The following is a 13,877-nucleotide window of genomic DNA, read 5'->3' on the forward strand; positions in this document are numbered from 1 at the left end:
ACAGGCAAAAAGAAGCGCTTCCGACCCCATAAAGTATATATATTCTTGATCAGGATCGGTGGCCGAGTCGATCTAGCTGGCCATTTGAATACAAAAACATCTTGCCACGCCCACTTTTAGTCTATTTTTTTTTGCTCTGTTAAGGTGAGAAACTGGTATCTAATAGTCTAGGCACTCGACTATAGCGTTCCAGCTTGTTTTTAAGTAACTAAGTTAAATTAGGGCACCCATTGACAGATTTAGAAGGTCCTTAGTTTGTTCTTAATGCTGGCCGATTTTAAAAGCAAAAGATCTCCCACTCCGTGTGTTGTCTATAATCTATTCTATCTATTAAATCAGCAACAGCAGCCTCCTGGCAGAATGTCCTTTTAGCAGTTTACAAGCAGTCATTTGGATTCTAGGCGTCTAAACGAGACATTTTTTCTTCTAGGTGGTATCAGTACTTACATAATGTCCTTTTTGGACCGATCTGTTCTTTCTTAAACAGCGTCAGGTGGACAAAAGTGAAACATCAACCTGTTCACAAAGCGTTTCTTTTTTGCGTTTTAAGATAAACATAGTGTTTTTATACGACATTATTATTTTAGGTAGACATTTATATCCCAAATAAGACACAATTTAAGTTTGAATGCAGACGGGGCACTTTTCATGTATATAATACTGGTTGCACAAAGTAGTAAAACAAATTTGGGCTTCGCAGACCTAACATAACGGGCTGGTTTTTTTCTTAAGTTGACAGAACTGTCTATGACATCTTAGCCACATTTCGTCATTTCTTCGATGACATTTAATTAACGCTTGCGCTACCAAACAATCAAGAGTACATTTTTTAATATGACCAATAGCAAAACACCACGACTGCAGGTGGATAAATAAATTAAATGTGCCACGACATGATCACAGTTTTAAAATCAAACCTATTTTAGAATTTTGACTTTTAAAATCCGTGCTACCTCAAAAAACAAATACAATTTTTCACAGTTAAAATTATTTCCTCGTTGATATTCATAGTGACAAACATGAAACACCCAATTTACAGAACAACTTTTGTACATTTCTTCTGCAATCCAGTATTTCTTTTTATCTCCATATCGATAACATTTCTATTAGAAGGTAGAAGGGAAAACATTAGATTAAGTTTTTCATTAAAGGCGGAGTGGACACCAAGGTTTTTCAACTTCTGAAATCTGGAACAATGCAAATATGGAAAATGTATTTACTGGCCATACTTTAAATATCAGCGAAAACCTAAGTTGTTCATTTTTGAGGACTCACGTACTTGTCTAATGGAAAGTAACTTCTTACAGCTTCAATAAAAAAACAATGGGCATGTCGTGGCATATTTAACTTATTTAGCAACCTTAGTATTTGTATATAAAATGGGGAAAAGTATCAGTTTAACACAGTACAATCCCACAATGAAGGCAGCGGTGTTTCTACTATTGATCCTCGCTTTAATGGCAGGACAGGCCCTCTCTCAGCTTTTAATTGATCCCAAAATTCGTGAGCGTATCAGAAATCGTAAGTTTCTAAAATTGGACTATACGGTGTTTTTCTAATACCAGATTTTTCAGAAAAATATTTGTGCCGTTATCCCTTTCCTGCGGCTTGTGGCTAGCGGCATATTTTAAAATAAATGTGTGCAATTGAGGCTACTCATTGACAGATTCGGGAATACCTTAGTTTGTCATCGATGCTAGACGATTGTGAAAGCAATGTAGCTTACACTGTTTTCTTACACGATTTCTTACAATCTTTTCTATCTATTAAATCATCAACAGCAGAATTATCTGGCCGTTTCTTTGACAGCTATATGTTAGAGTCTTCCGATTCTTATTAATTTTAAATCTAAATTTTTATAAATCTAAAAAATTATATTCCAAATATTATAAGATAATATGTCAAAAAACACCGAAGCTATAATTTGTTTCATATTATTTTCGCACCAATTTTCCGATCGTTCGTTTGGCAGCTATGATATAGTCGTCCGATTCTGATAAATTTTAATTTTAAATTCAGAACTTATTAAAAATTATTATTTCCAAGCGTAGGAGGTTATATGTTAAAAAACACCAAAGGTTTATTTTTTTTTTTTAATTTTGTTTGTTGTCCGACCCGGCTGGTTCCGAATTATATACTACCAGCACATGAAACAAGACTTTTGAGAAAGTTTCAGCCCGATAGCTTTAAAACTGAGAGATTAGTTTGCGTAAAAACGGACAGTCTGTCTAGACTAGACTAGGATAGATCGATTCGTCTAGTGATGCTGATCAAGAATATACATACTTTATGGGGTCGGAAACGTCTCCTTTCATTTGAACAATAAATGAATTTGTATATTACTAAGAAGGTATTCTACTAGAAAAGGGTACTAGGTCGGTATCCTTGTAACACATAAGGGGATCCGAGACTAGCATATAACCGCTTGAGAGTCTTGTATTATTACGGGAGTAAAATCAAAGGGAAAATAAAAGGGGGGAGAATTTACAAAATAGAAGTTAAGAAAATGTTAAAACAAAAAAACACAGTCGAATTTGCTGCAACATTTATTTTTATTTATACTTAAAAATTTAATTTGAACAGTTATTATTTATTATTATTTATTATTATTTTATTTTTTGAGGACTCACGGATTTGTCTAATGAATATTCACTTCTAACAGCTTCTTTTAACAAAAAGTATGGGCATGTCGTGGCATATTTCATTTAATTAACCCCCGGCAGTGTTTACATATATATTAAGAGGGAAAAAAGTCTCACTTCAACGCGATACAATTCCACAATGAAAGCAGCGGTGTTTCTACTATTGGTCCTGGCTTGCATGGCAGGAACGGTCCTCTCTCAGGATCAGCGTGATCAAATTGATATTAGGTAATTGAAAAAATGGTATTTTCCCAAATTGGTCTACACGGAGTTTTACTAAAATCAGATATTCGAGAAATACAACTTTGGTGTTTTTATTACCCTGCTTGGTGTATTTGGCGACATTTTTTTTAAATAAATATGTACAATGGACAGATTTGGGAATTTCTTAGTTTGTCATTGATGCTTTCCTAACTTCTTTTCAACATTGGGTAAACTTTCCATTTTTTTCCTAATTAGACGATATGGCTAGATTGACTCGGCTAGTGGTCTTGGTCAAGAATATATATGTATACTTTATGGGGTCGGAAACACTTCCATCCTTTAACTCTACGGGTAACAGGTATACACAACGGGAATAAAGCACCTTCCGCACCAAAGAGGTTTAGAATTAAGACTGAAAAAACCTAATTTAAGAAAAACGCTAGGTAGTACAAATTTAGAAACTTAAGACGTGTTTCAGGCCGGGTCCATTTAGGATCCTTAACATTCTGAGAGAGAGTCTAGTAGAAATATCGCTCTGTTTACAGTGTGATTAGATTGGATTGGATTGTGTTGAAATGACAGACCCAATTTGCAGAACAACTCTTGTACATTTATTCTACAATCAAGTATTTCGTTATCCATACCTCCATTTTGGTAATAGACTATTTTGTTATTATTTAGATTTTTATATCCGTTACTAATGGAGTAAAAGGGTATACTAGATTCGTCGGACAATGTGTAACAGGCAAAAAGAAGCGCTTCCGACCCCATATAGTATATATATTCTTGATAAGGATCGCTGGCCGATTCGAGTTTTTATTTTAAGTAGACATTTATTAAATAAAATAAATAAGACAAACAAACACATTTTAAGTTTGAATGCAGACGCGGCACTTTTCATGTGTATATTACTGGTTGCACAAAGCAGTAAAAAAAATTTTAGGCTTTGCAGACCGAACATTACGGGCTGGTTTTTTTTTCTTAAGCTGACAGAACTGTCTATGATATCATACCCATATTTCGTCATTTCTTCGATGTCATTCTATTAACGCTTGCGCTACCAAACAATCCAGAGTGCATTTTTTGATTTGACCAATAGTAGAAACACCACGACTGCAGGTGGATAAATAAATGAAATATGCCACGACATGTTCGTAGTTTTAATATTCAAACTTATTTTAGATTTTAGATTGTAAAATCCGTGGTTCCTCAAATTGAAATTATTTCCTCGTTGATATTCATAGTGACAAACATGAAACACCCAATTTACAGAACAACTTTTGTACATTTCTTCTGCAATCCAGTATTTCTTTTTATCTCCATATCGATAACATTTCTATTAGAAGGTAGAAGGAAAAACATTAGATTAAGTTTTTTATTGAAGGCGGAGTGGACACCAAGGTTTTTCAACTTCTGAGATCTGGAACAATGCAAATATGGAAAATGTGAAAACTGGCCATACTATGAATATCAGCGAAAACCTAAGTTGTTCATTTTTGAGGACTCACGTACTTGTAACTTCTTACAGCTTCAATAATAAAAGCAATGGGCATATCGTGGCATATTTATTTAACAACCTGAGTATTTGTATATAAAAAGGGGGAAAGTATCAGTTTAACACAGTACAATCCCACAATGAAGGCAGCGCTGTTTCTACTATTGGTCCTCGCTTGCATGGCAGGAATGGTCCTTTCTCAGCTTAATACCCAATCCGTTGGGCCTGTAATAAATGGTAAGTTTCCCTTGGATTGCAAGGTGTTTTTCTAATTCCAGATATTTTAGACCGAAAACGTTGCCATCTAGACAGGCGAGGAAACCCTTTTTGGTGTATTAATAGTCACGGATAAATAAATGTGTGCTATTGAGGCTACTATTTGACAGATTCAGAAATTCCTTAGTTTGTCATTGATGCTACACGATTGTGAACGCAATGTAGCTCCCACTGTTTTCTAACTTGGTATCAACATTGGGTAAACGTTGTTTTTAATAGAAAAGTCATCATATTTCATACATGTTTGCAATATATACCGCCAGATAATAGTAATGGTTATGGTTTTAAAAATTAAAAATAAAATTAAAGTTAATACAAGTAATTTTTCACAGCTAAAATGACTTTTCTTTGAAGACATTAAATTTTTTTTTTACTTTAGAACAGTAAAGGAATTTTTGGAATACTGACAGAGTATTCTACTATAACAGGGTACTCCGTCGGATCCAGAACTAGCATAGTAGTAGTATACTGTATTCTAGTACATCGGTATTCCAGTACCCCTTAGGATCCAAGACTAGCATTTACTCGCTTGAGGATTTTGCATGAATACTGGAGGGGCCCTTGCAACTCTTTCACGCCACTCGCTCATTATGCTAATCGCGAGTGCAAACCTAATTGAACTTAAATGGAAACTCATAAAATGCACTCCAGACCCCTTTTCCCCGGCCAGGGAACTTTGTTTACAGCCAAGCTCATTGAAGCCGCCACTCTGCCGGCTGACAAGTCGGCTAAGCCCCCGCGATTAGTCGGCGGGAAAGAGGAGGAGGACCGTGGGTAAGTAGCACCAGAGCCAGAACGAGCCCAAAACGCCGCTCGAGTTCACAACTCAACTGGAGTGTCAATTAAATTAATATCAATTAAAAGCGGCTGCAACTTGTTGCATCCTCTCTGCAGCTCGTCAGTCTTTCTTCTCTCCGCTCGGACCGGGAAATTATGCACACGCCATCGGTGCAGCCGCCTGCGCGCTCTGAAAAACGGGTGGGAGTGGCATTTAATGAAGGGTTGACTAGCAGCAGTGCTGCAAATTAAATCAGCTATTTCCTGAAGAGCTAAGTGGCTGTGCCTTTCCATCTATAAGAAAAAATGTGTTCTAAGTATGCACTTTTTATACTGCAATTCTTTATTTAATCAGTTTTTATTTATTTTTATTTAATTTTGTTACTTCTTTGTATGTAAAGAGTACTTAATAAAATAAAAGTTGCTTATAAAAATGGGAGAAACAAATAATAATTAATAATAAATAAAGACTAGGTTTAGCAAGAAATACGTATTGCTTTAGAAATTGCACAACTCAGTTTCTCAAAATTGCCAAGTTCATATTTTTGCATCTGCTACTCCTCTTGAGTGGTATGTTGGAAATTAACACTACCTATAAAAAACACGTGATTTCAACCCTTTTTTGGCTGTGTACCTGTCCTACTTTGTCAGCGTCAGCAAGGATTAATAGAGCGGAGGAGCAGTGTGGAAAGCAGAAGGGATTTCAGATCGGCGCTCAGCTGCCAAAGTTGCAAAAAACGCTCCCGTGGGTGAAGTGTCACAAAATTTGCACGCAAACGCGGAAAGCCACATGGCAGCAGATACGTCTAGCGCGGATGTGGCTGTGGATACCGAAGCGCAGATACAGATTCAGATACATAGATACGACAGCGGAGCCAAAGTTAAAGTTGGAGTTGAACCTGCGACGCCGAACACATCTCGAGTGATGGCTGGGAATAACAGTATGATGACAGTCACTGTGTCGGTGTTTTTGTTGGTTGTTGGGAATGTCATTAATTTGGGTTAAAGTTCGGAAGTTAAGTTCACAGTACTCAGACTGAAAATTATTCAAAACATTTTAATTTCTTCAGGTTTCTTGTAAATGCACATTACACATGAGGATGGCAATAAACTGAATATAATATTTGAAAATATATTTAGGAAAATATCTGCTCCTAGTTTTCCACTTGCTATGAAATCTATTTATCTCCTTTTAAATATCTTTTTTTGGATGTCTTCCATTTATTTTAGTGAGTTATTATCGCCAGTCACTGTGATCACTGGGATGCGAGGTTTCTGCCTCAATCCCCGTCGAGTGGCGCACATGTCAGCGGGTATTGAATGTCGCCTCTGGCTGCCTTAGCTATATCAGCTGCCAAGGTTGTCGCTAGGAAGGAAACACCCTCCGAGCCAGAAGCACCCCCAGTTTCCATCTCGCAGCTCCCATCTGTCTCCGAGTATCTTACGCACGCACACGCATTGCATCGCAACTCGGCTTCTTGGCATCCACCATCTTCGTCTCCACTCCGCATCCAGCACCCCAGCTCCCCAGCAGCCAACAGCATCCTACATCCGTGGCAGAGTCAAGGAAATGTGCAAAACTTGGGCACTGGCAAATTTATAGCGACAAATGTTGACTTGAGATACGGCGTCGGGCAGGGGAGAGCTGACTTTAGTCGGGGAGCTGCCTGCTCAAATTGAATGTCAATCGATTTTAGTTTTTAATTTAAAACCGCGCCTCGTCTTCACTTCTCTGCCGGAATCCCTTGTAATTTGGGCTGACGTGTGTGCACCAGAGCTTAGCGATGGGAAGGTATTATTTTCTATGGCCACAAACTACTTACTAAAGTAAAGTGCCTGAGCACGTACTTTGAAAAGAGGATATAACCATATGTTCTCCACTGCAAAATAAATAGAAAAATTCCCAAATTAAATACTTATTAATCTTAAAATGTAATAAAAATTGTTTGCTTTTAAAGAATCTACTTGGCTTAGTAGCTTTACCACAAAGCTTAAGACAACTTGAACTAACCTCAAGGTTCCCATCACTAGTAAAAAGAGGTGCATCTTTGAGGTACTTCGAGGCAAGAGCTTGATTGCATCTTGTGGGCGTGGCAATCAGGGGCTCCAGAGGCTTTCCACCCAAGAGCCAACGGTAAATGACAGTCGGGGAAACACAATCGCGATGGGTGAGAAATGTTTATTCGACGAGCGAAGTCGAGTGGGAGCCGTGATTCCCGGGGCAGAGCTCCCGTCTCTGGGTCTACTCAAATAATGGTCCGCTAATTGTTTAATTGATAACCAGGCAAATCCCACCACAAACTTGTCTCGCATCCTCGATGCGGTCTGTCTGCAATTTGTGCAAATTGCACGCACATCGAAACCATTCACGCCCATTCCCCCATACCACCCATTAGGCGGTCTATAAACATATCAACACCTGTTATGGCACCCGGGCCTCCGCCAGGTAAGCCCGCTGCAAATATTGAAAATCACAGGCATGCCCGTTGCTGCAACCTAAATAAGTTTTATTTGCTTGATTTTCCCAGCTCAGTTTTATGCAAAAATGTCAGCCGCCGGTGTGTGCAGGTGTGTGCCCCAGTCCAGTCAATCAATGGGACACGTATCCAGGGGTCGGACAGGATGGACAGGACGCTTTCATGAAGGAGGGCCGGTCCACGTCCACGGTCGTCGCTGGGTGTCAGGTGGGCCTGGCTCTTAATCCCGCACGTTGGTCGTTTGTCGCGTGCAAAAATATTTTCCCTACACTGCGAGAGGGGTTTTCCAGAGCTCTCAGGTTGTCATATTTAATTCTTGGTATCAAGTCAGAGGAAAACATGTGTAAGAGGTAGTAAATAGTGTATCCGAACTCTGTTGATGAGTTTGTTCTTGAACAGAACGCTAGCCGTGTCCGTCTGTCTGGGCGTCAGTATGGACGCTTAGATTTCGAAAACTATGAAAGCTACAAATTTGGGACTGAGGATCAGTAAAAGTAAAATTTTGTTTTGATTATCGAAACCCACCAAGAGAATACTCATTTTTAAAATAGGTATGTTCTTCAAAAGATATATATATATATAGATATATATACACAAATACCGTGTGCGAGCTCGAAAACAGCAGATTCGCAGCATGCTTAACTCCATCTCCCATAATCCGGGTCCGGATCTGGTCGTACCCAAACTTCGATTTGTCTCTTCTTCCGCTGTCCTTCGCCGAGGCTAAGGAGGAGCAATACCAAAAGTGGCAGTAGATACGGTTTCATTTTTGTGTCGCTATGAGGGCCCATGGCCCTTTTATAGCTGCAATTATATGAGACATTTACGGGTTGAAAACTAATTAGATTTTCTCCGCCTTACTGAGTAGGTAACATTTTAAATCCGATTTCCGATTTGCTACACTCCATTTGTATTTTCTCAGTGGACAGCGGTCCCAACTGGCTCCCCGTCCAGCGGGTCCTCTCTTTTGCAGCTGCATTGTCAATTTCACACGCCAGTTGGTCTGCGCTCTCTTCTCGCCGATGTCCTAGTCCTTTGGTCCTTGTTCACCCACCCCGCCCTCCCACTCCATGCCACCCCCTCAGCCCACTAGAGTGTATTTTGTTATTGCTAACCATTCGTGGCACGTTCAATTGATTGAATTGAAGTCGCATAGCAGCGCTTCTCATCGCAGCGGAATGGAATGAAACACTGGAAAATACTTCCTTTTTTTGGATTTGAAGCTGGGTCCCCAGTGTCGAAAATCTGATAAAAGGCCGTTTTTATACGCTCGCAAAATAGGTTCAAGTTTAAACTTCATATTGCAGTACCTACAGGTTTAACCTTTAAAACGTACTAATAATGAATGTTAATAGATTCGTAACAGAAAAATCGATCGATATGTATTATTCTTTGGCAACGTGTACTTAAATGGTACGATTAACTAAACATCGGCGATTACCGGGCGCTATTGCAGGCACCCCCATTTTTCTGAGTGCACAGGACCAGCGAATGCGCGATTGTCCCTTCGGTGTTATTGTTATTGTTGCCTAGGCTTGTTAGGCTGCGTTTGTTTTTGCTGCTGCTGCCGCCTCGATCATATGTCCCTGCCAGCCGTCTCTTTCTTGCCATCTGGCCATCTCCCTCCCCCTGCATGTAACAATTATTCAATTTGATTTACTCCGCCCTCCCCTCCGCGCGCTGCCCTTGTTATCCTGCGCCGTGTCCCTTCCATCGGCTGGCACATTGTTGTTATCACACTTGAATAGCTGCCAAATGTGTCGCCCGTTGGCGGCGTCACAGTTTACACCTGTTCCGCCCACCTGCCCCGCCGGCCCCCCTCCGAAGCGGAAGTCGGTGCTCCTCTAGCGGAAGTGAATTTAATGCGAGTGCAATTTGGACAACCGCTAGGGCAGGCGGCCATTACCACCTTTCGGTGCCGATTTGTATAATGGGTTTAAATCTCTGCGTAACTAGTTTTAACAGCAAGGTAAGGTTAAAATTATATACCGATACGGCTCCGCCAGATATAGGTATTCAGCAAATGTTTAGAATATAACATTAATTTTAATTGAACATAGCATTCGTGCCTCTAAAAAATCATCTCATCGACTAAATATGACTTAATTTTAAGGCTTGGACCTTGAGTTTATGTTAGAAATACCTCTTAAATTGACAATTGGAAAAAGTAAACTTGATTCAAGCTAACGAGGATTATTGCCAATATACGTAGAAGGTGTAGCTTCATTATCGTATATATTATAGGTTTTATCCCCCATTTATACAAATGTAAAGTATTGTTTTATAACAGAAGGATGATTATAATTAGATAGGCCACGCCTTTAAACAATTTAACATACTTACGAAACCAAACAATAAGTTTATGCATATTAAACCATTTTATATTTAATTTTTACACTTTTTAAATTGTAAATACAACTCAGTCTTAGGAGACAAATTACTTATCAACTTATCAAATTAGATACAGTTAATGTAAGTAAGCCACTACCTTTAATTTTTCGTAGAACGCAAAAAATACTTTCATCATCATTTGTAATCAATTTTATCAAGATACAAGTGCCAACAAAATGATCTTTGGGCTGCAGACACTTAGCATCAACTGCCAAGAGCCCGTCTTATCCTGCCGCTTAGTACATATTTTGCAACGACGAGCGTCCCTTTGGCCGCAAGTTGCAACCTCTTCTGAACCTTAACAAATAGCGACGAAAATTGCAACAAATGTGTTACGAATGGTTCGTGATCGTGGCATGACAGAATGTCGCCGGCAACAACAGGCCAGGCGAGCTGGGCTGGAGAATTGTAGACCAATGAGGAAATCGTTACCTTGGCTTAAACCACTTAAACATCACGAGTTGAACTCTTAACAGCCTGGGACTGCAGTCGAAACTTTGGCCAACGCTGGGAGAAGACTTTTGCCGCGCTCCGCTGATGTTGATGAGGAGGAGATGACGACGACGACAACAAAGAAGTTGACAACAGCAACTGCAGATACAGTGCGGAAAAGTCCTAGCAAGATCGTAATTCTATCAAATTCTTAAACTGAATCAATTTGGATTTTTAACTGTGACCACAAGAAATGGTAATATATTAAATTAAAGGGTTTATTACAATGGGTATATTATTTAAAAGAAAAAATACTACAGGTTCCCATAATTTTGATCCATCTGCCTCATATATTTTCAATTTTGTATTACCAAGCAATCTGAACGGTACACTACAATATAGTAGGCTTGAGGATTGGTAAACTATAACTCAAAAGCCAAAATAAATTATCTACCTAAATCTGAGCAAATTAACTTCTCTTCGCTCAGTGCAGATTAGTCGCGTTGATGAGATACAGGGTTCGGGATCGGGAGAAAGAACTGGAAATTGGGTTTTTGGTAGCTACGGGCTGCTGAGGATGCTTGTTTGTTGTTGTTGCAGACCGGTATCTGTATCTGCAGCTCTGGCCGATTACAACGTAACCAAGTGTCTGTCGGTCGCCGTGCTGTTAGTTGGGGCTGATGCAATAAATCGCCGACATTGTCCGAAGTTGTTGCAGCGATTGTGATAAAAGTAAATCGCTGGCAATGCTGGGACACGATCTGCAGGCCCTCGAGGTAGTCTAGTTGCAGCCCCAGCTGGTAGCTACATGGGACTGCAGCATCGTTGATATCGAATTACATGCCATTCAAATTCCGCATTAGACGGCCTGGCCTTGTCCCAGTTAGCGGCTCCTGCCGCTGCCCTTCCTTATCAGTTTCACATGGCCCACACGTAGGAAAAGTTAACACACCCGTTCCATTTGGCGTACAAGGGCGAGGGGAAAACTTCTTCAAACCACTCGGAGTTCTACGGCGAAATCCCCAAAAGCGTTGCGTTGGCGTATTCTAAACTTTGCGCTACTTTTTGCCGGAGCTAAAGTCATTATCATTAAAGCCATACTTTGCTGCCGAAACTTTCACTTGGCTTGCAGGACGAAGCGGAGCGGAAAATATTGTAAATTGTATCTAACAGATACTTTATCGAGCCGAAACAGAAACTTCTGCCATTGTCCGCGAGCGACAAAACTGACACACATGTGGGGATATTCGCAGGACCGAGGGACGGGCTGGGAATTACATGCCAAGATAATGAGAGTATAACTGGGCGGGGTGGCAACTTATTCTTCGACAGCACGGGCAACTTTTGCGAAAAGTTTTGCGGTTCCGCAGCATGCTAAATTCGGGGAGAAAAGTGTTGGAAAAAGTATGTATCTCGGGCATTGCACACTTAGCACCAGGCATCCCGTTTAAGGAAGATTTCTATAAATATTACCAAAGCATTAAACCCTTTAATGGCCAGCAGTAATTTTATTATTCCGCTGCAATAAGCTGAGTGTGATCAACACAAACTACAAAATTCTTTTAGAGAGGCCGTAGTGCAGTTTTTTTCTTCTCACTGTGTACAGCTGCCATATGGACAACCATTTTCCCTTTCTCTCTCTTTCTGATCTGGGCGCACCCAAACCTCGATTTCCCTCTTCTTCCGCCTTCCCTCGGCCAGGCTAAGGAGGACCAATACCAACAGTGGCAGTAGGAGGAGCTTCATTATTGTAGCAATCCGCGGGGCTATACTCTTTTTATAGCTGCGACAATGAAGGTTTTCGCAGGTGGAAAATTAATTAGGTACACCCTGCGTTAGTTTTAAAAACACATAATGTGAGAAGCATTTCTAGCTCTTAAGCTGAAACAATTCGATTGGGATTTTATCGCAGCGTAGACTGCAGATACCTCTTTGTGAGCAAAGAACAAGCGATCGAATTAAAAAAATATTTTAATTTAGGGTGCAAAGATGGTTTACATCTAAATAGACAAGTCAGCTTAGTCAATTCAGTTTAATTTGCAAACAAATTTTTTGACTAAGTACTTAATTTGTTTAGGACGTTGAAAAATAATTTTTACATTTTATGTAATCCTATTAGGTGTCTCAAGCGTATAATGGCTTACGTTAGTCGTTTTTTAACATTCATGAGTTGAAGATCATGATTAAGACTTGGGCATAGTTCCCTTTCTTTAGTTTCCGAGGTCGACGCGTTCCTACTACGAACTTCGTATTTTTTCCGAATGTAATACACCCCTTTACGGTCATAAAAACAAGTCTTTTCTTACAAAGACATTTAAAACAAAACAGTAACTTAACTTAAATCTTGTTGCTAGTAATTAAACAAGCTGTTTTATATTATATTATATTATATAATATATATATTATATATAATTATTTTCGAGCAATTTAAATACGGCTATAAGGAATTAATTCCATTACAATTTCTGAAAACGGCTAGGAAGGGTAATACTTTCGTTCATTTTTAAAAATGAAAAAGCAAAAAAAATAAATAAAACAAAATGATGGTAATATTGTTTAGGTCATTTATTTCTTAATAGTGATGTATCTGTAAGTTGTACATCATTTTAACCCCTTTTGTTCCAGCCAAGGTGCCCATTTCTCACCTGAGAATAACTGGTAGGAGCAACTTTTGTTGAATACTCGATTGGAGATCGCCGCTTACCGTGGCAGGAACAAGAGTGGATGAACTGATCCATTTAATATGGTGGGGGTCTGTCGGGGTAGGGTTTCGGTCTAATCCAAATTTCATGGGCCATTCCCAGCGGGCAGAGGAGGACAACTGCAAGCAACACCTGCGGCTTCATTATTGTGCTGATACCTGCATTTGGGACCTGGGTTTTTATAGAATTAGAAATAACTTGTTATATAACGCAAATTAACAAGCAAATTTGTTTTGCCACGCCTAAACCTTATAAATTTTAAAATAAATCAAATTAAACCATAGTTATTTGGTTTTTAAAGTGTCGAGCGACAAGAAAATTTAATTTGAATGGATTATTTAAAAGAAGGGAACTTCTAAAAGGTATTTTAATTGTTGTTTTAACCTTCCGTAGTAATTTAAATTATATTGTTAGTAATTACACAAGGTGTTTTGCATTATTTTCAAACAATTAAAATGTGGCTTTAAGGAATTGATTCCTT

General features: G+C 39.2%; 1 protein-coding gene and 5 long non-coding RNA genes across 6 annotated transcripts; 3 read left to right on the forward strand and 3 right to left on the reverse strand.

Moving 5' to 3' along the window:
* Positions 1–1,373: 1,373 nt before the first annotated feature.
* LOC108028211 (uncharacterized) lies at positions 1,374–1,786 on the forward strand. Its single transcript, XR_001768371.2, has 2 exons — positions 1,374–1,521; positions 1,575–1,786. It is a non-coding gene; the product is annotated as an uncharacterized LOC108028211 (long non-coding RNA).
* Positions 1,787–4,445: 2,659 nt separating this feature from the next.
* LOC108028153 (uncharacterized) lies at positions 4,446–5,526 on the forward strand. The gene is made up of 3 exons (XR_001768361.3): positions 4,446–4,578; positions 4,629–5,391; positions 5,512–5,526. It is a non-coding gene; the product is annotated as an uncharacterized LOC108028153 (long non-coding RNA).
* Positions 5,527–7,876: 2,350 nt separating this feature from the next.
* Positions 7,877–8,647, reverse strand: LOC108028179 (uncharacterized). Its single transcript, XR_001768364.3, has 2 exons — positions 8,397–8,647; positions 7,877–8,335 (listed from the first exon to the last, which is right to left on the reverse strand). It is a non-coding gene; the product is annotated as an uncharacterized LOC108028179 (long non-coding RNA).
* A 1,723-nt stretch (positions 8,648–10,370) lies between these two features.
* LOC108028197 (uncharacterized) lies at positions 10,371–11,163 on the forward strand. The gene is made up of 2 exons (XR_001768367.2): positions 10,371–10,950; positions 11,015–11,163. It is a non-coding gene; the product is annotated as an uncharacterized LOC108028197 (long non-coding RNA).
* Positions 11,164–12,182: 1,019 nt separating this feature from the next.
* Positions 12,183–12,455, reverse strand: LOC108028202 (uncharacterized). Its single transcript, XM_017099863.2, has one exon. It carries the CDS (start codon positions 12,438–12,440, stop codon positions 12,288–12,290), a length of 153 nt encoding a protein of 50 aa, XP_016955352.1. The 5' UTR covers positions 12,441–12,455; the 3' UTR covers positions 12,183–12,287.
* Positions 12,456–13,244: 789 nt separating this feature from the next.
* LOC108028184 (uncharacterized) lies at positions 13,245–13,561 on the reverse strand. Its single transcript, XR_001768365.2, has 2 exons — positions 13,399–13,561; positions 13,245–13,339 (listed from the first exon to the last, which is right to left on the reverse strand). It is a non-coding gene; the product is annotated as an uncharacterized LOC108028184 (long non-coding RNA).
* Between the last annotated feature and the right edge of the window lie 316 nt (positions 13,562–13,877).

This window comes from Drosophila biarmipes, chromosome 3L (genome assembly GCF_025231255.1).
Source record: "Drosophila biarmipes strain raj3 chromosome 3L, RU_DBia_V1.1, whole genome shotgun sequence".
NCBI classification, from domain to species: domain Eukaryota; kingdom Metazoa; phylum Arthropoda; class Insecta; order Diptera; family Drosophilidae; genus Drosophila; species Drosophila biarmipes.